Source organism: Gigantopelta aegis, chromosome 15, assembly GCF_016097555.1.
Source record: "Gigantopelta aegis isolate Gae_Host chromosome 15, Gae_host_genome, whole genome shotgun sequence".
NCBI lineage: Eukaryota > Metazoa > Mollusca > Gastropoda > Neomphalida > Peltospiridae > Gigantopelta > Gigantopelta aegis.
In genome coordinates, this window is record NC_054713.1 from 44,712,856 (window position 1) to 44,740,652 (window position 27,797).

Genomic DNA, 27,797 nt, shown 5'->3' on the forward strand with positions numbered 1-27,797 from the left:
AGGTGATGGGGGGGGGGGGGGGGGGGTATTTAACAGCATGGCAGCATATTGTAATTATAGTTATATGGTTACGGACCAGAGATAATGAGTGAGAAAACCTGCTGCCACCACTCCATTGGCTCCTCATTTTGATTAATTAGAAGCAAGGAGCCTTTTATATGTATTATCCAACAGACAGGATAGTACATACCATGGCCTTTGTTACATCAGTTGTGGAGCACTTGCCAGAACAAGAAATGGCTCAAAGGGCCAACTGATATAGATCAATCTTAAACCGACTGTGCATCGGGTAAGTTTTTTTTTACCTCTGGGGTATGTCCCACTCACCCCCACCCTCCAAAAGTCTAAACATTGAAACCACTTTCTTATCCTAGACATTTAATAGTCAAAATGCTTGCTTTAATTTAAGAGCAAAAAATAGCAGTACAAAATGTGGAGGTGGAATAGAATTTACTATAACCCCTTACAGCGTAATAGTAATTTTAAAAAATCAATACCTGGTAAGAACCGATATTATTTTCTAACTGGCCTAAATAACGAAATTTATGAATCATTGATTCATTGAATGAGCTACAAAATCTTTAGTACTTTCAAAAGCAAATAATAGGTCTACGTTTTGGGCTTCACACACAAACACACGTCGTATTTTCTTTTTATTTATTTTGCAAAATAAACAAAACAAGTGACAGAACGTGTCTTGATCAGAAATAGAATTTACGCAAAGAACGAGAGAAAGAAAGAAAGAAAAAAAAAAGGAAAAGCCAATGTCGCTGTGACGTCACATATATTGCTGGTCACGTGATACGCTGAATTAGGTGGCCATATTAGTTTTCTATTATGGTATCCTGGACTGACCGAAGATAATGTGAGTGACAATAGTGGGCTTGTTATGTACAAAGTTGATATCTGATGTCCAACCCTGCCCACCAAAGAATAGGGCAATATCTAGCCTTTCATTCCAAATGTTTATAAGGGTAATTTTTCACGGTAAGAGGTCGTTTGAGGCAGTCTGCGTGTGCAGTGTTTTTATGTTGTGCATGACGCGGCCCAGTGGGCCACATATGGCGACAGACTGGGTTTAGTGGCTGTCATTTTTATGTGATCGGTTATTGTCGAGTTTTGTGGGTATAATAATGAAAGCTGTTTTGTGTACACGCTGCTCTAGAAATGTGCAACAATGTTGCAGCCGGAATATCGAGTAGTTTTAGCGTTGTGTCACAAAACAAAAACAAGGAAAACGCAAACACGACAAAGGTTTGACTTGACAACAAAGACTCTTGTTTTGTTTTTCCCTGTCTGTGCATTATGAGCAAAACATGGCTTTGTGGTTCAAATTTTTGGATGCTTGTGTTCCAAATAATATATTTTTAGGATAGTTATTTAATGTTAGTAATTCAATTTACATTTTTTATTTTCTGGTGATGCATTAATATTGCCAAATTAACACTGAAAGACTTCAAAGAGTGAGCTGTATTTTGTTCTGTAAAAATAGACATATCATCATAGAACAAAATACTGCTGAGTTCCACCCATTCCGGTACTCTGGCATTGAATTTGCATTTTATTTGCTTGACTGCATTGTTATAGTATTTATAGACATGGATCAAGGATTTAAAATAAATTGTGGGTCCTTAACATTCATGTTTGATGATGTTGATAAACAAGCAGGGCTACAGAAAGTACTGGTCCGGCCACCTGATGCGAGTAAAAATTCTGACAGACGAGTTGAAAAATGCAACTACAGTGTTCGAGATTAACGGTATCCCGATATCCTGGGGATACCAGAATTTAATTTTGGATACCAGACTTCAAGAGCCCAGTATCCCACCGGGATGCCATATAATACTAAATTCTCAGGTGGGATACCAGATTTTGAAATGTTAGTATCCAACTGGGATACTGACAACAAAAAATTTAATCTTGAACACTGAACTACCAGTCCAACAGGCGATCCGTCTTTTTCTGTAAATTTCATTTATTATTATTTTAATTTTTTATATTAAATCCGTGACACTGCATCAGCCATGACAGAATTCCAAACCATTCAAACAAAAAAGAAGTGTTTTATTTAACGACGCACTCAACACATTTTATTTACGGTTATATGGCATCAGACATATGGTTAAGAACCACACAGATTTTGAGAGGAAACCCGCTGTCGCCACTACATGGGCTACTCTTCCGATTAGTAGCAAGGGATCTTTTATTTGCGCTTCCCACAGGCAGGATAGCACAAACCATGGCCTTTGTTGAACCAGTTATTGATCACTGGTCAGTGCAAGTGGTTTACACCTACCCACTGAGCGTTGCGGAGCACTCACTCAGGGTTTGGAGTCAGTATCTGGATTTAAAATCCCATGCGTCTACTGGGATCCGAACCCAGTACCTACCAGCCTGTAGACCGATGGCCTGCCACGACGCCACCGAGGCCGGTACCATTCAAACAAATGGTTCAGAATGATGACAAAATAGTTCAAAACACAATAATACATGTACCGCATTACCAACTTCAGAGTTCCAAACTGCGCAGGCACGATATCGTAGACATAGGTTGTAGCGAAAACTGAACCAAATTGGACAAAACAGAACTAAAATCTATTGCTATGTGACTTACACGGAACCCAAAAAAGAAATGTAGCTAAAACGGCATTAAAAGTTGTGAACAATGATATCTCCAATCAAACAACAGCTCTATTAATTATGTATTATTTGGTAACACCATTTTCCCCCATATATTGAAATGCTGTTGTAGTTCAAAAAAAAAAGAGAAAAAAAAGTAAAATTTTCGTCAATACACTTCGGTTCCGTTTTGGCCAACAAAAATTGTTCCGTTTTGATAGTGATTCCGATTTAGCCTCATTCCTGGAGCAGGTAAATGGTCAATAGTTCCTAAAAAGTATTTAAGTTCAAAGTATATTGTCTGTGTATTTTGAATATATTTTTTGTTAAATACTTACAGAATGCCACTTGAATTTTGTAAATGTATATGAAAAAAATTGTGTAAAGGTTATTCTTCAGCAGAATGCTTAAACATGTATTGATTTGTCAATCAAGGACTTATGTTTGGGGTTTGATTTTGTTTGTTTGCCACGTGATGTTGATCACTTACTAAGTTGTCTTTAATAACGTATTGTACATATATATATTAATTGTTAAACAATAATTTATTGTTATATAGGCTGGCGTACTAGTAGAAATTCTGGCGGACTAGTCAGTTTTAGTTGGTTCTGTTCCGGCGGGCTAGGGAACTATTTTCCTTTTCTGCACACCTGACAATTCTCCTCACCATATAATGAATCATACTGTATTTTCCCATGTATTATGCACACTTTTTTTCTTCAGAAAATACAGGTTAAAAATGGGGGTGCGCACTATACATAGCAATAGAAAAACTATCTTTTAAAAATGTCCAGCGATCACCCATAAAAAATCGTCGATCGGTAGTTTACGGTACTTTACAGGTTATTAACAGAGTTCATTACAACGAAACGCCAAAACCCTCTTAAAAATAAATCTACTAAAGTATCCATACCTCGCCAAAAAGTGCACAAAAATATTTTTAATTTCCATAATATTTAATTCGGCCATTTCACGTAAGCCACGAGAACCAAATGTAATATGCTATATTTTTGTTTTCATTTATTTATTAGTCATTTACGTGTATGGGTATATTATTTTGTTTTCATTTATGCATGTGTGAGTCTGTGACATGTAAGTACTAGCCTTTGTTTAATGTGAAATGTAGGTCTATGTACTCAAGTACCTAACTTAAGTTTTGTTTCTTGAATATACCGCTGCTTTCGCTTTTTTTTAATTTTGGTGACAGGGGGAAAATGGTACATCTTGCATTCACTGTCGATTTTGTGGTTTAAAAAAACGGTGCGCATTATATTGTGGTTCATGATTTTTTTCTTGGAATAAACATTCACCGGTGCGCATAATACATGGGAAAATATGGCAGTTCTTTAATACCAAAATAATTTCGGAATCACGGACATTGCAGAAACACCTAGATGTTCCTGAATGTTTCCCAAAACATTATTTACCTGCAAATAGTGCATAAATTTAATTAAATAAAATTGATTTTTCGAAGTCATTTTTAAAAAGAACTTGTCGACACTGACATCAGCCAGTAATAATCAAGACATTGATATCTTTGTCTTACTGTAAATGTATAATAAGCTTAGCACATAATGTTTTACCAATTAAATTTGGTTCACAACATTCAGTAAAACCCAAAAGATATATGTGGAATTTAATGAAGCTGATCACAGTCAACAGGGTATGGGGGGCCTCCCCCAGAAAGAAAATGGGTTATGTTTACAGTTAGGGTTAAGAAAATCATACAGTAATGATAAGAGTAATTAATTTTGTGAAAAAGTTGACTTTAAAAAATAAAATTTGGATATGACGCCATACCCGTTTTACCCTCTGGCAGACCTTGTCTTTTAAGGTACGGTACGCGTTTGTACAGTGCACACAATTTTAATCTGGTGAGTGTGACAAATAACGCACGTTACGCTTAACAAACAGCACACGTCAAATCATTTTGCATATTGATTGCCACTATTTACCATATGTAGCTGATATCCATTTTAATCCAGTTTAATAACACCAGAAAAAAAAGTGCCGTGAATGGTAGCATCCATGCAAGCTTTTAATATACCAAGACATACCAATCCGATCAAAACTCTTGCCTTATTTAATTTATTATTAATTAGAAACGGTCCACTTTTGTAAGGTAATAGATCACAACGTCTGATACGGATAACTCATTTATACTGTTCATATAGTAATGAAAAAAAGTGGCTTCTGTAACCTACATAAATTAACTCATTACAGAAATCAGCAGAGTCGGTAAAATTGTCTCGATTAGTTTATAACTGTTAGCCTTCAAAACTACATGAGGTCCCGAAAATGGCAAGTGTGATGACATTTTGACAAAGACAATCAAAAGTAAATGTAATAATAAAAAGAAGGAAAAGAAATGATAATAGGTACTCGTATGTAGGAATAGGCATAGATCTCGTTTACAAAAGTGTCCTCTTTTTTTATTTTTTATTTTTACATCTATTTTTTTCAATTATTATTTATCTTTAAAATGAGGATTTGTTTTCACCAAAAGCAGTGCTCTACAAAGCAAGTTCAAATTTACTCTTCCCTGGCCAGTAAAGTATAATATTTTAGTCGCCATCCACTTATATTTAGTAACCAGCTAATATATAAACCACTTGCTTTTAGTGCCATTTTACGGCACATTACCAAAGTTGTAATTGTTATTAGGAACGCATTCGAATGAACCAATGAAGGGGTTATTCCTAGTTGTTAAATAGTAATTACAAGTTACTGTTTGTGAACGACTATTAACTATCATTATCAAATTCTGTACCCAATAATTTAATAAACGAAATTTATAAGTAGACATTTAAAATAATTAACGTTTGGGTTTCAAACAGACAAGTAAAGACAAACAGTGACTCAACAATCTCATTTTAATTATTTCCAAATGCTTGAAATTAGAGTTAAGGGAGATAACATCATAATGAAGTATTACCTCCCTAACGTCACCGTGTTTACTCTTGAATACTGGAAAATCGTTATTCATAGTCCGATTAATGTGTCTCAAAATTTTATTTTTTCAAACAAACTACCGATAAAAAACACGTTTTATGGAAGATAAATTGCTACTGGTCCACTGTGTTTTCCAATGTCCAGTTTTGTTTACAGATTAAAGTTGAATTATTGGACAGTCGCCAACTGGCGAATATGATTTTATTTTTTAGACGCCAGGGAATGTTTTTAGTCGCCATGGCGAGTATTTTACTCGCTTTGTAGAGCACTGAAAAGTCTGCTCAAGTTGCCGAGTTATTAGCAGTAGTGAGAAGTTGAAGTTGCCATAATATGCTGGACCTAATCCGATTTCAAAAACGAAACCACTCAACAGACGTCAAGATCCCGACTGGTTTCGTTTCATAGCTCACTTGTCGCCTTATGTCGGACAGTGTTTTTACTTTGGTGCCAGGCTGTATCACCGTGAACCAGCATATTAACAGTAAATGGTTTCTGCGCATGTGCACTGTAATGTATAATTGATTTCATGAAATAATATTTTACTGTGTTCAATTTATTATAATTAAATTTCTGTTACATTCATTACATAGTAACGTCATCCCATTGGCCCAGGCGCAGCAACGGCAGTTTGTAAATTTTTCGATGGACATAAAAATGACGTCATCTGGGAACGTCATATCTGATGACATCATTTTATATGGGCAAGTTGTCTTATTGAGCGTTATTGTTTATGGATAAAAAATAAATCAAAATAAAGTATGACGTTTTATTATTATTATTATGATTCAAATTTAATTTTAAGTTCACCGATTCACACAGTTTGCGGATGATTTTTTTGTCTCTTACGGTGTGATGATCGATTATAAACATCCATAATTGATTGTGTTAAAATGTTAACAGTAATTGTCTCCCCAGTCCAGTTTAGATAATGGAATTGATGCAGATATTATGAGTATGGTGTTTGTGTTCATGTGTACATGAAGATAAAATATATTAAACATTTATTAAAATTAGAATTAGTGATTTGTAGGGCGTCTCTCATTGGACATGACACTGCATGCATGGTGCTTGTACTTTTAATTTTTCTTATGTTCATATTCTAACCAATTGACAGGGCTAGCTCTGGCACCCGCCCCTCACTCACGCTCACACTCACACTCACACTCACACATATGTGGGATCTGTGGTACGGATCAAATAGTATCATATTTCATAAAAAAATAATGACTTACTTATTTTTAACCCTTCCTCTTTTCTCCACTAAAAAGCTCTTGATAAATTATTTATTATTTAGTTTTTCACCTTTTATCTCATTTCGGTTATATGTAGATTGATTTATTTATTTTGGATGAAAATTATAATCTACAAAGTAGACTTTGATCTTATGGAGGGGAATTTAGCTCAGTCAGCTGAGTGCTCGCTTGAGGTCTTGCATCACGGGATCGAACCACCTCGGTCCATTCAATTTCAGCTCCTTGGGTTTTTTCTCTTTCTAACCATTGCACCACAACTGGTCTAAGACCATGGTATGTGCTTTTCTGTCTGTGAGAAAATGCATATCAGTGAAGCAGAATTTTTAACTCGTCCAACAGACACATACACCTACAGATTTACTTGTCCGCCAATATTTTAATTTGTCCAAATAATTGGTTTGTTTTATTGAAGTACAAGGACAATGCTTTTGATTGCTTAAAGCGAAACTCAGGCATCGAAATAAGCATTGTGTCTGGTAACCCATTTACAGGTTACCACAAAATATAGCCTGGTAACCTATAGGTTTCCACAACTATATAGAATGTTTTCCTGTAATTCTGTGTTTAAATTAAATGTTCTTGCAAACTACTCGGCACACTGCTAAAATGCGGACTTTCTGAAATTGTATCGGAAACGCGGACGTCCGGAACGCATTATTAGCTGATTTACGTTTGGAAACGAAACTACTGTTCATGAAATTTTCTTACATGTGGTAACCTCCTGGTAACCTGAATGACCATTCTCGACTTATTTCGATGCCTGGAAACTACATTGAACATTTTCACTTGTCCACTAAGGAACATTTTGCTTGTCCGAGTAGATGTTCACTTCTCAGGACAAATGTACAAGTGTTTATTTCGAATACTGCATATAAAAGATCCTTTGCTGCTAATGGGAAAATGTAGCTGATTTTCTCTGACGTGACAGAATTACCAAATGTTTGACATCCTGTAGTCAATAATTAATTAATCAATAATGCTCTACTGCTGTTGTTAAACAAAACAAACTTTAACTTTGATCTATATAGAGCCATTCAATTTCAAGTTACATGTAATTACAATACTGAGCCTTTATCCTTCTTTTTCTAAGTAGTACTCCTTTTTTTCCTTTAACCTTTAGACTACTGGATTAATTTTTAACAAAACCCATGTTGAGTGGGTACAAGTTTATAATTTTTACTGACATATATTCACTTAAATGTTTTATAAATACATGAAATAAAGTTCATATATGAATCGGTAAGTATTATTTTCATGGGTTTTTGTAATTTTTTAATGATTTTTAGATCAGTTAATGGTGATTAGAATTGGGCAAACATTTTTAAAAGTCGTGTTTACTTAAGAGGCATTTGTGGTCAGCTGTCCAGTATTTATGTCCAATATTCCTGATAACAGTGGTTTTCTGACCAGAATTTTTTTTAAATCCTAAACAAAGATTCATATTGCAGTAATTGGTGATTTTCGTTGTTGGTAAAACGATCAAATTTATTATCAAATTAGCTGTCACAATCAGCTATCGATCCCTGAAAATTACTGCGACATGCTGCCATTGTTGTCAAGTGAAAATACTTGCCGAAAACCAAAATAAAAGCCACCATTTTGAAAAGAAATCTTTTTTCTTTTATTATATTTCTGTTTCTGGTGAGTGCCATGTGCAAAACGGCAGGAAATACAAATTGGAGAATGCACTGTATGCAGTATACAGTATGTCGACCGACGTGACGTCGGGCGAGATTTCTCGCCTGCAGTAGTCAGAAGGTTAAATTGTTTTTTAACTTGATAAGGGGAGATCACTCCTTGAACTAGTAGTGATAGCTCTCCTTGAACATGAATGAATGAATGTTTAACGACACCCCAGCACGAAAAATACATCGGCTATTGGGTGTCAAACTATGGTAATGCAAATAAATAAAGTGATGATCAACATCAATATAAAAATTCCAAGGTTTAAACAAAAACAGTGTAAAGAACATGCAAAAACACAAATATCACAGAATTTTACGGATACTGAATTTTACTCAAAACTTCAATTTTGTGCTGTATTGGCCATTCTCAAAGAGAATGTTACACCCCTGCACCACAGTGAGGTTACAGCACACGCAGGGGCTCCTTGAACAGTGAGGTCTGATTATATGGTTGTCATGGTAATTTGTAACTGAAAGTGTGACAGCAGTATAAATAAATGAAAATGAGAAGTTTCTTGGATCCCATAAATTTACTAACTAGTGAATTTATTTCTAAAATTATTGGTTTGCGAGCACTCAACGTCCTGCAAGGTTAGACAAATGCACTAGGCCACAGGTCCTGCTAGTAAATATTTGGTCTGAACTAGTGAAAGTTGTCAGCTGTTTTACTTTAATACACAGGGAATTAGCCATAGTTAAGGCTAGTGACTTTCTTAAACATACCGGCCTCGGTGGCGTTGTGGTTAGGACATCGGTCTACAGGCTGGTAGGTACTGGGTTTAGATCCCAGTCGAGGCATGGGATTTTTAATCCAGATACCGACTCCAAACCCTGAGTGAGTGCTCCGCAAGGCTCAATGGGTAGGTGTAAACCACTTGCACCAACCAGTGATCCATAACTGGTTCAACAAAGGTCATGGTTTGTGCTATCCTGCCTGTGGGAAGGGCAAATAAAAGATCCCTTGCCTGTCGTAAAAGAGTAGCCTAGTAACGACAGCAGGTTTCCTCTAAAAACCAGTGTCAGAATGACCATACATGTATGTTTGACGTCCAAAAGCCGATGATAAGATAAAAAATCAATGTGCTCTAGTGGCGTCGTTAAATAAAACAAACGTTACTTTTTCTTAAACATTTGACATACACTGCTGATCATACCACAGATACACGTAAACAGCAAAAGGTTAAACCTTGTTTTATTTAACAACACCACTAGAGCACATTGATTTACTAATCATTGCCTATTGGATGTCAGACATTTGGTCATTTTGACATCATAGTCTTGGAGAGGAAGCCAGCTACATTTTTCCATTAATAGCAAGGACTCTTTTTATGTACACCATCCCACAGACAGGATAACACATACCACAGCCTTTGATACACCAGTCATGGTGCACTGTTTGGATAAAGAAATAGACTAGCATAAAAGAGTCTGCTTCAGGTAGTACTATACCAAATAACTTCCGGCTGGGTCAAAGTTCGAGGTGCACCGAACTTTTGTAAGAGAAGTGAACATCACAAGTCCTGTGATTGGTTATAAATGTGAGTGTGTTGGTTGTAAAAAATAATAGTTTCATCTGGGTAAAATAAATGTGCAATTTTATTTCATCTAGTACCAATGTGTCAAGTGGCCTTGTGCTTGAAACATGTATGGGGTACCTGTAAAAAAAAGTACTCAAATTTTGTGCGAAACTAGGGTAGTCATAGACGCTACCCGTTATCTCAGAAACGAGCAGCTTGACCCCCATTTTTTCTCTGATTCACTTTAAGTGTAAGGGGTGGTAGTATTTATATCCGTGGCGTTTATGTCGGTTGATACGTTGCAGGTAGGAGTTTTAGCCGCATATGTTACTATTGTCGTCTATGGGATTTGATTTGGTAGTATACACCCTATAGCACATATTCAGTGCATAATAAAAAATATTATGATTTTGTCATTTTATTTAATTAAATTATACTGGTTGATTAATTAGCCATCACTCGATCATGCAAGTTCACAATGACCTTGACCTTGACAATAATCTCTGTACATGGCTCTGAATGGAGTTTGAATCAAAGTTAGCACTGAAGAAAAGTTGGTTTTGGTCTATAATTCATACTGTAAAGATTTCAATAATTTCTTTTTACATGGTATTTGACTTGCCATATACAACTGCTCTTAAATATGGTATTATATATAGGCAACCTGAACTAAGATTTTAATAGCAATTTATTTTTATATTAAAAATAGCATGTGCCAATAGTGGGTTAATGTCTTTAGTTTCCATTAACATTGTTAATTTTTTATGTATGAAATTCTGAAAACTCAAATTTGTAAAGAAGTTGATTTTTATTGTCATTTTGACATATTTATAGGGTGCTAAGTTATATTTTAGACAAATTTGTAGTTTTATGCAAAATTTAAAGTAAATTTGAAGAAAAACTTTACCAAAAACATAATTAAATTTGTTGTCACTATTGTGCCTTCTGTTCTTATTTGTACATAACAATAAGGTTGTTAAACATATACTTAGATCTCCAGATCATTTTTTTTTTCTTAATAATCACTTAGTTAGCTCTCATGAAAAGCATTTTGAGTTTATACTAGATTCAGAACCAATTTTTTCAGATTTGATTATCTGCCTTGGATTAAGTTGATAATTTATTTTATTGTTAAAGCTGTATTACCTAATGTTACTAGCTAAATAAAATGCTGGATTACAGATTGTAGGAATACATCTAATGTACATATTGTATTCATCCGGATTAGAAAATAATGCAAGAAAATAGATGTTCGGGTAATTTTGTCATTTAAAAATAGTTTTTTTTCAGTAATTAATCAAAAATAAATGTGTTAAAGCTGCATGATTATTCCAGATATCACAACTATTAAAACCTCCAACTACAGTAGGCTATAAATAAAATATAGTCAGGAATATTGGTGGCTGCCAATGGTTTTGATGGTTCATTATGAAAATCAGCATGGCCGATGGATTTGAAATTCCCACACCTGGTAACTTGAAGACACCCACACCCAGCATACAGGATTTCCTCCCAACACTAATGTTCAGGACATTAAGTCATTACTTCATACAGGTACAGTCATGTTTGTGTTTCCTTCCTCAGACAGTGTATTTTTTTAATACTGATATTTCTTTGATGTGCCTGTTAGGGTCTTCATAACCTAGGGGTCAATCAAGTGCATGTGTTTTAATGGCATTCTTTAAAGGGGTAGAGGTACTCTGACTATCTTTGTTGTCTCTACATATATACCTGAGTACACACACCCAACTGAAAGTAAATATCTTCAGGAGTTTTATTTTAAAAACAAAAAACATTTTGTTGTTTAATATGACATATTGCATTTGTACAAAACTATATGCAATATATATGCTTTTTGAGGTGTACATTATATTAGGTTGCACTGTAGAAACAACAGTTTCAGTGAGGTGGTCAGTTTATGTCAGAATACACCAGATCCTGGTTGTCATAAAGACACATAGCTGGACACTTTTTGAAAAATGTATGTTATCAGTATAGGTAGTACTATACCAAATAACTTCCAGCTGGGTCAAAGTTCGAGGTGCACCGAACTTTTGATAGAGAAGTGAACATCACAAGTCCTGTGATTGGTTATAAATGTGAGTGTGTTGTTTGTAAAAAATAATAGTTTCATCTGGGTAAAATAAATGTGCAATTTTATTTCATCTAGTACCAATGTGTCAAGTGGCCTTGTGCTTGAAACATGTATGGGGTACCTGTAAAAAAAAGTACTCAAATTTTGTGCGAAACTAGGGTAGTCATAGACGCTACCCGTTATCTCAGAAATGAGCAGCTTGACCCCCATTTTTTTCTGATTCACTTTAAGTGTAAGGGGTGGTAGTATTTATATCCGTGGCGTTTATGTCGGTTGATACGTTGCAGGTAGGAGTTTTAGCCGCATATGTTACTATTGTCGTCTATGGGATTTGATTTGGTAGTATACACCCTTCAGTGTTTCATTGTATGTAAATTGTTATTGTGCATTTTGTGTGGTGGAATGTAGCCCAGTGGTAAAGTGTTTGCTTGATGTGTGGTCGGTCTAGGTTCGATCTCTGTTAGTGGCCCATTTGGCTATTTCTTGTTCCAGCCAATACACCACAACTGTGCTATCCGGTCTGTGGGAAAGTGCATATAAAAATCCCTTACTACCATAATGGGAAAATGTAGCATGTTTCCCCTCTAAGACTATATATGTTTAAAATTATAAAATGTTTGACATCCAATAGTTGATGATTAATATTTCATGTGCTCTAGTGGTGTCTTTAAACAAAATGAACTTTCCAATAGCTGATGATTAATAAATCAATGTGCTCTAGTGGTGTCATTAAACAAAACAAACTTTATCTTTTGATCTGTGTAGAGCAATTTAAGACGCATGTAATTACAATACAGATCATGTGTTCTTTTTTGTGTGCATTTTGCTACAGTATATGTTTGTGTTTTTGCAATTGTGCCTGCTGTTACGGTTTTCACATCTGTGTGAGAGGTGTTGTGAAATACTACACTGGTTTCAGATCACACTGTTTTTTAAACAACTCTTACACATCTATCAGTAAACACTCAGTGGTGTTTATTTTAATCTGGTCAGTAGGACACCATTTGAAACCCAAAACCAGCAAATTGATTTGTTTACTGTCAGTGTGGTGATTTGCATCTGGTTTTAATAAAACATTTATTTTATTTTATTTTTTCCCTTTTTTTTGACATCAAACACCACCCTTCAAAAAAAAGAAAAAAAGTACTGGTTACATAACTTTAATAAAAGAAATGATTCTTGTAATGAGTTTTCAGTTTTATTGCTGTAGACACATGTCACAAAGTTATTTAAATGTTTAATGCTGAGATGGTGATAAGATTGGAGGATACATATATATATATATATATATATAATTGACGAAATCTTGTGTGTATGTTTATAGAATTTGTTTTGTGACATAGTAATAAAACTGACAACTGTCAACTCAACATATGGCAATCCATCAAAACACCACCAAACTGATTAAACCTCCACGACTGATATGTGCAACCACTCTGTTGTGTCATCCACCCACATCTACCACCCCCACCCCCTTGTATCATACCTTCTTCCTGGGCCAATCTCCAAAATATTGTTAGTCAGTGCTTCTAGATTATGGGTAGCCCCAGTCCCGTGGCTCGAGGTATTTTCAATGTTGAGCTAGTCAATAACTACTATTACCATGCCTGACGACTAGTGAAAACAAAATATTGTTAGTCAGTGCTTCTAGATTATGGGTAGCCCCACTCCCGTGGCTCGTGGTATTTTCAATGTTGAGCTAGTCAATAACTACTATTACCATGCCTAACGACTAGTGAATTTTTTTTTGTCAGATGTTGCCTTTAAGTTTATTTTGTAAATATGAATATCCTGGCCCCACTCCCACCTCCCAATGTTAGTGTGTTTAATCTCCATCTCCCTCTTTAGGTGACATATCTGATTATTACTATTAGTAAAATTGTATTTAATACTTTGAAGTAAAGTAGGGCTAATGGATTTTTAATCGTGGCTAGTAAAAAAAAATTAATCACTGATCCATGGCTAGTGGATTAAAAATTTTTTTCTAGAAGCCCCGTGTTAGTGCTTTGTAACCTTACCAACAATTTTTTATGTATGTGTACAGGTAATAGGATTTCAAATTTCATGGGAAACACATTTTCGGTTCCGTGTCTTGTGTTTTTAAAAAATAATAAATGTATGTATGTATGTATACATATGTATTGATGTATGTATGTATGTATGTATTTTTATATTTTGAATATCTCTATTGTATGTTTGTTGAGTTTTGACTTAAACATACATATATTCAATGACGCACTGGCACAGGGGATATTAAAATCCTTTATTGCCGTCACAAATTTCCTCATGCCGTTACAGAGACCCGAACCTGTGGCACCCAATTGCCCGCAATTGTTGGGCTGGAATGCTACCAATCAGACCAACTACGTTCCACGTATACATATGTATGTATGTATTGATAGATATTGATATGTCGAGGTTGACTGTTACATACTAAAAATATTAGCACATGTATGTGTGTGTGTGTGTGTGTATATGTATATGTATATATACAGGGCTCACACGACCGGGCGAAGTGAGGCTAAACTTCGCTCTGACCAGCCTGACTTCACCGTGCCAGTCACCGTAAGGCAAAATCTGTGTCGCCTTTTTCAAAATAGTCAACACTTGCAATGTACACATCATGGATGAATGGTGAAGAATTTGAGGAACACCTATTCATAGGTAGATTGCAGATTGTAAAAGTTGCCAGTTAACATCTTTTTTCGTATTTTATTATTTTTTTGATTAAACATTCAAGTCTCCCTTTTGTTAAAAACTTCGCACTCTCTAAACTTTGAGAGAGAAGTGACTTCTTTCTAGATTTTGACCTCGCGTGAGGCCTGTGTATATATATATATATATATATTTGTTAAATAGTCATACTGCATATAATAATCATGGGAAACGAAATCTTGGTTTTTCGTGATTTTACCAACACGGTACCGGAAGCGATCGTTTTCATGAAGTCCGAGGGTCTCTGTATGCGTACCTTGTTCATTGTATGTACCGTGTATGTTATGTGAAAAAGTAGCATAAAATGCATGTAAATGTGATGATAACCTTGTACAACAAACACTTATCTATTTTTGTGAATAACACTCAAATACGTACCTGATGTATATACATGCATGTTTACCGTGCATACATACGGCCTATTCTTAAGTGGCTATGGATTGCTATCGTTTCATATTACATGTACATGTACCAGCTAGTAACTAGCAATACATATTTTTTTTTTTTTTTCTTTTCTTTTTTATCCTAATGTGTGTTTATACATGAACATGTATTTTAAGGGGTTTTGGGAGGTTGTTGTTTGTGTTACTCTGGAGGGGGTGGGGGGGGGGGGGGGGGGAGGGGGGCAGTTTGACAGCTGGCTATGACCAAAAATTTTCTTTAACAAAAACCAAAAGTTAGAAATGTATGCACAAATCTTAAAAGAAAAAAATACAATAAAAATGAAAATAAATAAAATGAAAAAGCAAAATTCTCATTTTCGTACACCCGTCTTTTTACGTGTCGTATTATAGTATGTGACATTATACGTCTATCCTTAAACTTTTGTTTCCGGAGCATGTTTCTCTTAGCAGTTCATATAGGATCACCAAACCTTTCATACATATACAATGTGGGATGGTGGTGTATCGAGTACCATAACTAGGTCAGACTCACAGTGACCTACTTTCACACATTACTGCACATTGAAGGAAATCCTTATCCGGGCCATGTCTTCCTTATCTGTTCATATAGGATCACCAAACCTTGCATGCAAGTACAACTTGGGGTGGTGGTGTAATGCATACCATAACTAGGTCAGACTCACAGTGACCTACTTTCACACATTACTGCACATTGAAGGAAATCCTTATCCGGGCCATGTCTTCCTTATCTGTTCATATAGGATCACCAAACCTTGCATGCAAGTACAACTTGGGGTGGTGGTGTAATGCATACCATAACTAGGTCAGACTCACAGTGACCTACTTTCACACATTACTGCACATTGAAGGAAATCCTTATCCGGGCCATGTCTTCCTTATCTGTTCATATAGGATCACCAAACCTTGCATGCAAGTACAACTTGGGGTGGTGGTGTAATGCATACCATAACTAGGTCAGACTCACAGTGACCTACTTTCACACATTGCTGCACATTGAAGGAAATCCTTATCCGGGCCATGTCTTCCTTATCTGTTCATATAGGATCACCAAACCTTGCATGCAAGTACAACTTGGGGTGGTGGTGTAATGCATACCATAACTAGGTCAGACTCACAGTGACCTACTTTCACACATTACTGCACATTGAAGGAAATCCTTATCCGGGCCATGTCTTCCTTATCTGTTCATATAGGATCACCAAACCTTGCATGCAAGTACAACTTGGGGTGGTGGTGTAATGCATACCATAACTAGGTCAGACTCACAGTGACCTACTTTCACACATTACTGCACATTGAAGGAAATCCTTATCCGGGCCATGTCTTCCTTATCTGTTCATATAGGATCACCAAACCTTGCATGCAAGTACAACTTGGGGTGGTGGTGTAATGCATACCATAACTAGGTCAGACTCACAGTGACCTACTTTCACACATTACTGCACATTGAAGGAAATCCTCATCCGGGCCATGTCTTCCTTATCTGTTCATATAGGATCACCAAACCTTGCATGCAAGTACAACTTGGGGTGGTGGTGTATCGAGTACCATAACTAGGTCACCATGACCTACATTTGACGGGGTGTCTAGCTGGTACCCATGTAAAAACTGGACATTACCAATAGTCTGACCTAGGTATATATATATTCAGCAGATTTTATTCTCGTTTCAATTACGCACCTTTGAATTGACTGTAAAACAAACATTTTCATTAATGATTTTCAGTAAATGAAAAAAAATATATATATATATTAAATAAAAAAATATATATATATTACATGTTACAGAGAAATGTGTAACTTTAGGTGAAATCTATGTAAACTGACTGAGCACTGGTTAGTTAATGTGAAGAAAAAAATACTGAAGCAAATTTGCAATGTCTTACACACAATACTTCTACATATATATATATATTTACAATGCTCAGTCATCTGCATTTAAGAAAAACTGGTGTCGTAAATTTGGCCCAGGCCTCTTTTATTTACTCTGACTCTTTGTGTTTACTTTCAGGAAGAGTAGATTGCTTCCAACACGTGTACTGCTACAACCAGGAGCTGCAACGCGCGCAGCGGCTGCTGCAGGATATTCACGCCGTGGCAACTGTTCTCCGATGTGTGTACGGTGCTAGGTAAAAGCAATGAACATGGGTCAGAAGGTTTCGGGTGGCATCAAAACTATTTCCAACTCTCGCGAGCCCACGTACAAGGCGATAAACCGCGAGCCAGCATACAACCCGGACTTCCAGAAGCCGAGTCGCCTCGACGCGCTCCTCGACATGCCGCCGGTGTCGCGGGAGCTGCAGCTGTCTCACGCGTGGAACGCCGATGACCGCTCGCTCAACGTCTTCGTCAAGGAGGACGACATGATGACGTTCCACCGCCACCCCGTCGCGCAGAGCACCGACTGCATCAGGGGCCGGGTGGGCTACACCCGCGGGCTCCATGTGTGGGAGGTGATGTGGAGCACCCAGCAGCGCGGAACACACGCAGTGGTCGGCGTGGCAACAGCCGACGCCCCGCTACACTGCGTCGGCTACCAGTCGTTGGTGGGCAGTAACAAGGAGTCGTGGGGGTGGGATCTAGGACGGAACAAGTTGTACCACGACATGAAGAACAATCCGGGACTGACGTATCCGACGCTGCTGAATTCAGACGAGAATTTTGTGGTTCCCGACAGTTTCCTCGTTGTCATGGATATGGACGAGGGGACGCTGAGTTTCGTGGTGGGTGGACAGTATCTGGGGGTGGCGTTCCGAGGACTCAAAGGGAAAAAACTTTACCCAATTGTCAGTGCAGTTTGGGGTCATTGTGAAATCACCATGCGCTACATAGGTGGCCTTGATCGTAAGTACAAATACTACAATTCGTTGTACATATATACCTGTACCTGTTTCACATATATATATATTGTTATTGTCATCACAGTGCACGTAAAACATTTAGGTGAGATATTTAATTCTAGCATCGGTGGGCTCATTGGACTATTTCTCGTTCCAGCCAGTGCATCACGACTTCTATGTCAAAAGGTTTTAGATGCCATCCCATTTAGGACGGGACTTAGCCAGTGGTAGAGAGTTTGCTTCATGTGTGGTCGGTCTAAGATCAATCTCTGTCGGTGGACCCATTGTACTATTTCTCGTTCTAGCCAGTGCACCACAACTGGTATATTATAGGATGTGGTATGTGCTACCCTGTCTGTGGGATGGTGCATATAAAAGATCCCTTGCTGCTATATGAAGAGTAGATCATGAAGTGGCGACAGCAGGTTTCCTCTCTCAATATCTGTGTGGTCCGTAACCATATGTCTGACGCCATATAACTGTAAATAAAATGTCTTGAGTGCGTCGTTAAATAAAACATTTCTTTCTTTAGAAATACAGGTAGACTGGATATTGTATTAAACAATGTATCTCAAAAAGCAAACATTCTGTCAGGAGTTTTGAAATTTACTGCAGTGTTAAAAAAGTGATGTCCATTTTCGTCACGTCCTGGCACATTTTATTTTTCACTTTTTAAGTCTTTTTTTTTTTTTTTTACAAAAACTAAATTAGGCCTAACATGCTTATACTACTATATGTAATGAGTCTATAATTGATAAAACTGCATTTCCATTTAAAAAGGATTTTTAGTGAAGGAGATCATAAGAGTCAGAATGTCACGTTCTGGCTTAAATGATTACCATGGAATGGCCCATTAATATGACGTTATGTATTACCAATGATGTAATACTCCCCATGTTTAGCGCAAATGACATCATAGCCTATAAAAGACAGATTTATTCTGCGTGGACCGACATCATGGAATGCAATAGCTAGGAATGGGAGAATAATCAATCAATGTGCTCTAGAGACTAAGAGGTGTCATTAAACAAAACAAACTTTAACTTTTTTGCTTTAAATTCTAGCAGAATTCTTGTGGTTTTATAAAACTGTAATTTTTAAATATATTTTTATTTGCAGCCGAACCCCTACCTCTAATGGACATCTGTCGCAGATCGGTGAGGCAACAGCTGGGAAAGAACAAACTGCACGAGATTCATCGCCTTCCCCTTCCTAACTCTCTCAAATGTTATCTATTGTACCAGTCCTAGCCAACACGGTCGTTTTTATCTGTAAAACCAACAGAACTTTCACACACAGGCGGGGCAGTGGTTCCCTTTCACACGCTAACATCACCGGCAGGGTGCAACCTCAACAAGTAAGAAAATGTCCACGGCAAAAAAAAATAAAACAACATGCCTTTGTAGAAAAACAACAAATGGAATGTGATCCACAGGAAAGTAAGTACTGCAGAGAAGTAAACTCTGATGCGGAAAGTGTTCCAAGACATTGCTGGTTGCCGTGGACAGTTTCCGAGGCATTGCTGTCTGCTGTGCACAGTTTCCAAGGCACTGCTGACTGCCGTGCACAGTTTCAGGGGTTGAGGGTGTTAGTTGTCTTTGTAAGTAGAATGCTGTTTGAGAATAAAAGGTCTGTATATCGAAAGCAGTGAGATGTGTAATTGCTATTGCAAGGTGTACATTATCTTTTAAAGTATGAGGCTCTCTGAGGAAAAAAAGGCTGGTATATATCTGTATCAATTGCAGTGAGGTGTATAATTGCATTTGTAAAGTGTATATTATTTTCTAAAGTAGGAGACACTTTGAGAAAAAACATGGCCGGTGTATAGATCTCTATTGAACACAGTAAGATGTATAATTGCTCTTGCAGGGTGTAAATTATTTTTTAAAGTTGGACGCTTTTTGAGAAAAAACAAAGTCAGTGTATAGATATCTGAACACAGTAAGATTCTTCTTGCAGGGTGTAAATTACTTTTTAAAGTTGGACGCTCTTTGAGGAAAAACAAAGTCCGTGTATAGATATCTGAACACAGTAAGATTGTTCTTGCAAGGTGTAAATTACTTTTTAAAGTTGGACGCTCTTTGAGAAAAAACAAAGTCAGTGTATCGATATCTGAACACGGTAAGATTGTTCTTGCAGGGTGTAAATTACTTTTTAAAGTTGAACACTCTTTGAGAAAAAACAAAGTCAGTGTATAGATATCTGAACCCAGTAAGATTGTTCTTGCAAGGTGTAAATTACTTTTTAAAGTTGGACGCTCTTTGAGAAAAAACAAAGTAAATGTATCGATATCTAAACACAGTAAGATTGTTCTTGCAAGGTGTAAATTGCCTTTTAAAGTAGGTGACACTTTGAGAAAAAACAAAGTGTATCGATATCTGAACACAGTAAGATTGTTCTTGCAAGGTGTAAATTGCCTTTTAAAGTAGGTGACACTTTGAGAAAAAACAAAGTCAGTGTATCGATATCTGAACACAGTAAGATTGTTCTTGCAAGGTGTAAATTATCTTTTAAAGTAGGAGACACTGAGAAAAAAAACTAAGTTGGTATATAGATCTCTACTGAACACAGTAAGATGTATAATTGCTCTTGCAGGGTGTAAATTATCTTTTAAAGTAAGAGGCTCTTTGAGAAAAGTAGGGGTTAATAAATCTACTGAGTGCAGTGTGATGTATATATATATATATAGTATACTGGCTGAGAACAAATTCTGGTCTATGTACTTGTAAGCACATTCAGGTGTATATTTCCTCATGCAGAGAGTACATTATCTTTGAACGTATGATCCTGTTTGAAATAAAAAGGCTGGTCTATCCACTGCGTGCAGTGAGGTTTATTATCGGGAAGCATAAAAAGTAGGCAGATATATTCAGTAAGCACTGTAAGGTGTATCGTAGTAAGCGTGGAAAGTAAGTAATAATGGGGGCAGCACTAGACATTGAAATCGCAGCCTCTCGGCTCTTAATTAATAGAGGGTAGATACTCTGCATATGTAAGGTGTTCATCATCTCTGAAAGTAGGCTGTTTGAGAAAATAGGTCGATGGTACAATGTATGTCTTGAGGGGTATACTTGTGAGCATGAAAAGAAGGTGATGGCTGTAAAACCATCAACAATCGCAACCTATTGCCTACTACATGTATTATGAATACACTGCACTTGACATTACTACATTTCTTTATTTAATTTTCACATTCAAGGCGGCACAGCGCTTGATACAGCATTTCTAAGATTGTTTATTTCATTCTCTTGAAAGAAAGATTTTTAAAATGTGTTAGGGAATTTATCAAATTCTATATATATGTGTGGAATAAGAAGACAATTTTGTAATTCCGTATTTACTAGAATTTCGTCTTATTTTCCCCCCTCTCGTTTAGTTTTCTTACTGTGACATCTTTGTGTGTGGTCAGTTAATTTCTTACTACTTTAAATGTGATGTACATGGTTGTGAAGTTAATCAACATATATTCATGGCCAACTAATTTATCTATTACCATGGCAACGAACAATACAATAAGCTGCTTTCAAGGCTTTGCTTGTTTCGACATTTTACAAATGTATTATCATGATTGACAAGGGTATTCAAATATCCTATAAAACTTAGAATCTCGGTTCCAATTGGATAAACAGTAGTTTGTCAAATTCGTTTTGAAAGGTGTAGCCATCTTCATTTATTTCTTAAAAAAAAAAAAAAACTACACATTTCCAGAATTGCTCAGTTGTGATGCTAATTTTTTAAATGTCTTTTTGGCAAATTTATTAGGTTTTAGGTATTTACCGCTACAAATTTGGTCACATATATTAGATTTAAAAAAAAAAAGCATTGACTATCGGAAAGTATTTAGCAAATTCAGCTACAAATGTGTTGAAACATATTACATTATGAAAGCAACAGTACTTGTAGCTTATTTAATCTTGGCAAAAGCTGTTTGTAAAATTATCAAAAAGTATGTTGTGCATTTTTAGTGATATTTGCCTCTTGTCAGTTTTGAGCATTTTCAGATCATTTGAACATTTTAGGGCATTTAATGTCTGCCTCATGTCAGTTCTGAGCTTTGTTTAGGTGATTTGAACAGTCTTCGTCTGTTATAAAGATAACCCTTACAAAGTGTGCAGTGATACGGCCAATTGGTTACTGAGGAATCATTGTATTCAGTAATACATCACATATCAGGATTCATAAGTCAGACAATCGGCCTTATTATGGAACCTTCTGCCCTGCCCAAGACAATTTGTGCATTGTGCATTTTAACCGAGACATTGATGATGATGATAGTTCCATGTCTGTCTGTGTGTGTGTGTGTGTGTGGGTGTGTATTATGCTGGATTTGTTTAGTCATGTTTGTTTGCAAACTAGTCACAAATAAAACACGTACCAACTATTTTCAGCATCTCTCACTGTCCAGGCCAATAGTTATCTCCCTTGAGTTAAATGTCGTCATAGTTATTTCCCTTGAGTTAAATCTAATAGTTATCTCCTTTAAGTTAAATTTTATCAACTATTTTCAGCATCTCTCACTGTCTATGCCAATAGTTATATCCCTTTAGTTAAATCCCATTATAGTTATCTCCCATGAGTTAGATCCAATTATAGTTGTCGCTCTTTAGTTAAATTTGATCACATTGGTTTCAAAATATGCCTTTGGATATTCAGGCCTCATCTTGAAAAATATTGAGGGGAGTGATTAATTGCTCCCCAAAATTAGATCATGCAGGAGGACTGAACTAGTCTTGGGGAAGTGATAATGGGGGGGGGGGGGGGGGGGGGGGGGAGAGTGATAGCTCCCCATAAATGACAATGTCTGTATATTTCTTAATAAAGAATATGACATTGAAATCAATATCATGTCAATGTTTATTAGCTTCAGTAAGTTATGAAAACCTCTTCTTTTTACCTTTTAATTAAAATCTAGGTTATCGCCCCATGATTGCAATTGATATTATTTGTTTTGGTACACCTGCCTCAGTGGTGTCATGGTTAGGCTATCGGACATACAGCTGGTAGGGACTGCCCGGTACTGGCTCCCACCCAGAGCAAGTTTTAACAACTCAATGGGTAGGTATAAGACCACTACAACCTCTTCTCTCTCACTAACAGCTGACCCAACTGTCCTGGACAGACAGCCCAGATAGCTGAGGTGTATGTCCAGGACAGCGTGCTTGAGCCTTAATTGAATATAAACACGAAAATAAAATTGAAATGAAATGTTAAGGTACGCTTAGACTGCTGAAGGGTCATTAATTAAACCCACATTTGAAGAGTTTAGGCACAAAACGCGATATATCCATTTTTTTCATTTTTAGTAAAAGTTTTTTTTTTTTAATTGGCATATATCGCGTTTTGATAATTTAAAAAAACTGGATTTACCGAATAAAATTTCATACGGATCAATCGCACTTTGAGGCAAATCAGCGGGCCTACGATTAGCCCTTAATGACATACAATAATGGCTTTAACAAAAACAAAATGGTTTATATCGCGTTTTCCTTTCTGGATAATTGTAGGAAATATAATACCTAGACTAATTAGTGCGTCCATTAGCATTAATTATAAGATTTACATATCTATATTTCTAAAATATGAAATGCATGTCAGCATATTGAACTAAAATCAATTATTTGCTCAAATAATAATTGTGACAGTTCATGCATGGTCTGATTATTAACATGAATATATAGTTAAAAGTGACATTTTCTAAAATTGATTATTTGCCTGATTATTAACTTTGTGAACATGTAGTTAAAAGTGATATTTTTTTATGGATTATCTGCCCAATTGTTGCTACTAATGTATTCTTATCTCTGGCCTGGATATTGAAAACTGTTAGACAGTGGAAGCTGCACCGGAACCAATTTGGTGAAAACATTTCTTAGAACTATACAAATCCATTTCAAATTTGAGGGATTTTTTTTTTTTTTTTTTTTTTTTTTTTTTTTTTTTTTTTTTTTTATTATAAAGATTATGAAACTGAAGATGTGATTGGTATTCTTTTGGCAAATTCATTATGAAATAATTTTTGTAAAATTAAGTTGAATTTGTATTAAATTGGTGATTGATGGCTTACACCTTGTTGAATTGTCTTTTCTGGTACCGCGGGTACAGGCGATGACAAGATGATATAATTGGCTTTATTTTTAAGCTGATCTATGGAAATGTGCAATAACAAACTAATTAGATCTTGTTTGGTTATTTATACTTGTGTTTTTGTCTTTTCTTTCTTTTCTTTTTTAAAATTCTTTAAAATGTAAATTCATGTTTATTTATGTTAGAATTGTATATATTAAAAATGTACATGTACTTGAAAATAATTTATTGACGTCTATGAATCATGATTTCGGTTTTTTAACTTGATTTAAAAAGGACAAATTTATTATGATTATTGTTAAGGTTCTGTTTTATTTATGTCTTGATAATCTGACTCAGTATTTTGATATATATGTGGATTATGTTTGGAAAACAAGAGAAGACGTGAATGGTTTTTTAATATTATGAATCATGAATTCAAGGGAATTGTTTGGGGATTTTTTTTAGTTCCTCATGGTTGTATTGTCATGCATGTATTTAAACCAATGATTTACAGGTATATGTACATTGTAATAAATTTAACTGTTGCCACCCAACCTGTGAAATAAAAAAATTTAAGAGATGTTTATAGGGAGACTATCCTGAGTTTTTGTTAGCCGTAACAAGACTTCTGTATGTTCTGCCAACAATATGACACATCCTGCATTTTCCTGTTTTTTTAAAACACTATCTTACCTGAACACATTTCAAATGTAAAGCATTATGCAGATAATACATTTGGAATGACCTTTGGGCAAATTATTTCAAATTTCTTTTGACCATTGAAAGAAATAATAAATTTGTACATATAACATTTTGTCAGACAAAATCTATATTGAAATACTACAAAACATTACGGTGTCCAGAAATGCATTGGGTTATAGAGAAATTCACATTTTAAGCTAGAAAAAGTATTTTAATTGTAATTTTAATAATGTACAAAATATTTCATTTGAAAAAAAATCTTTAAATTATTCTTAGAAACTCGGGATAGTCCCTTTAATAGAAATACTATATGGAAGATTCAGGTACATGGTAACATGTAAACCCAAATGGACAAAACAAATATATATTTTTAATCTATGTCACAATGTCATGTGAAAAAATGTCACAGTTTTATCATTTGATTGGTTGAGAGTCTGATTTCAGCCAATCAATTGCATTGTTGTAGCTGACCAATTGTCAGTGATGTTGTATTTCATTTTAATCGTGTGATATTTTGAAATCTACCATTCTGTGACTTCTTGTACCTGTGAAACAATCGTGGAGGGTGTATGGTATTAGAAATACTTACAAACAAAAAAGATGACAAATTGTTAGACTTTCAACACCAATTACCACACAAGTTACAGATAATACTGTTTTATGAAAATAAAATAAAATTCTGGGGTTTCTTTCAAATCAGTTTACCGTGGGATAATGTAATTTTATAGTTACTACAATTTTTTTTATTTTTTTTGTGTTGAAGCGACCAAGCAGGTTTGTTCATACGGACTATGTATTTTAGTTTTTCATGTTTTTACGGCCTACTTTTTATTATCTCTGAAACTGTCATAAGTGCTTTAGTTGTTGAATATCTTTCTTCTGTTTATAAAAAGAAAGAAAGCGAAAAGAGCAATTTCTCTTGGTATGCTTCTTATAATAATTTGTTGCACATTGTAATTTTATCGAAAGCAATATTAAACAGTAAATTTTAAAGTTCATCACAGCAACATTCAAACAGTTTGGCGATGATATATAGCAAAGTTAAGTTCATACAGTTTTAGAAAAGTGTAGAACTAACTGTTACACACAGTGCCATCTACAAACTGTTCTTGTTCTTATATTTGATAACACCCCCCCCCACCCCCACCCCAAAAAAAAAACCCCAAAAAAAACCCCAAACAATTAAATTAAAAAATTAAAAATTAAAATTCATAGAAGTCAATGACCCTCCAAAGTTTTTTAATTTTATTTTTGTGATTCAGTTGGTATGGGACAAATATTTGAATTAAGTTTGTGATATCAGTTTAGTACAAAAAATAACTAATGGTAATAATCCCATGGCAAATGAAAATTTAAACAAATTTTGTGGATTTGTTCATTTTAAGGCTTGTATTTTATAAAGTTTTTTAACATGTTAATAACTAATTAATAAAATATGAATTTTTTTTTTTTTTGCCCCACCCCTCCCCCCCAAATGTTTTTTTTACTAATAGTCATTAAACAAAATGTTAAAAATAAATTAATAATAATAATAAATAAAAATTAAATAAAAATTAAATAAAAAAAAAAGTATAATAATAATGAAAAAAACTATACTGATGGAAAGAAATAAGGGAACACATCAAATTGTAAACCAAATTTAATTCACGTAGTAATGTCTGTATTTCATACCAAGTTGTAATGTGGGATTGAATGACAGTAGTGTTGAATGTGCTGCCTATATGTTCCCAGTCAATTTCTGACTACAGTAAAGTACGTTTAGAACGAACACGCTTATAACAAACTACCGGTTAGAACGAACTGATTGTAAAGTCCCGATTTTCTCCCCTATATATTAGTAATACATTTTAATGTATAGAACGAACTATGTATAGCGAATTAACTGTTAAAACGAACCAATTTTGTGGTCCCAAATAGTTAATTCCAGTGTAAATAAGTGTTTACATAACGAACCGTGAATACCGGAAGCATTACGTATCAAACCAATCAGTGTAAAACGCTGCAAAGCCATGGGATCGACCGCACGACCGCACTAAAACAACAGCCTAAATAACTTGTTTGTCTGGACTTGGGAACAGGTATCAATTAAGGGATTAAGTCACTAATTATACCGGAACCAGAGGACGATACACAGGAGCCACCCGAACAGCCAACGCCCACAGCAGTTGAAACGCACAAGGCACTCGAGACAGTCAGACTGTTTTTTCAGAGCAAAGGAGATATTCGATTGCCAGTATTTGACAGCATTGCGGACATTGACTCGGCATTAGAAGTTATGCGTCCAACGCTAAGTAAACAAACCACGATTAGTGATTACGTGACGAAACGTGATTAGGTACATGTAATTCACTAAACTCTTTTGATGTGATCTTTCAGTAATGTTTTGTTGTATTTATTGATTGTAATAAATGATATATTTTTTATAAATGTCTTATAATCACCAAGGCATTTTTTATTTTTTTTACTATTATATTGAGTTCAAAATTCAAAATGGCCGACTTTCGGAATAAAAATTACCAACTTCTGCAAATGTGTACAACGAACTACTGTTATAACGAACCAATGAAGCTGGTCCCTTGCAGTTCGTTATAAGCGTACTTTACTGTATATGAATTGATTTTTGATGCAGTCATTACCTGGTATTTGTTGTTGCTATCTGTGTGATCCTTTTATTTCTTTCCATCAGTATAAATGTATTGCTTGTTTCCATGTTCAAAAAAATTAGAGTAGGTACATGTATTCAGAAAAACATTTTATTTTTAACAATTATTTTATATACAGTACCGATACTAAATTGATCACCACACCAAAATGATTGATTATACCTTCTTCTTTTTTCTAATTATTTATTTTTTTAAATTAGGGTTGACAAGTCATTTAGGCAACGGGAAATGAACACTGTTTTACATTATCCAACCTTTTAAACTAC

The 27,797-nt window shown here is 35.4% G+C and overlaps 1 protein-coding gene across 1 annotated transcript; it reads left to right on the forward strand.

Annotated features, from left to right (window-relative positions):
- Nucleotides 1–815: 815 nt before the first annotated feature.
- Nucleotides 816–26,014, forward strand: LOC121390186 (SPRY domain-containing SOCS box protein 1-like). The gene is made up of 3 exons (XM_041521937.1): nucleotides 816–865; nucleotides 17,272–18,104; nucleotides 19,220–26,014. Exons 2-3 carry the CDS (start codon nucleotides 17,399–17,401, stop codon nucleotides 19,348–19,350), a joined length of 837 nt encoding a protein of 278 aa, XP_041377871.1. The 5' UTR covers nucleotides 816–865; nucleotides 17,272–17,398; the 3' UTR covers nucleotides 19,351–26,014.
- The last annotated feature ends 1,783 nt before the right edge of the window (nucleotides 26,015–27,797 follow it).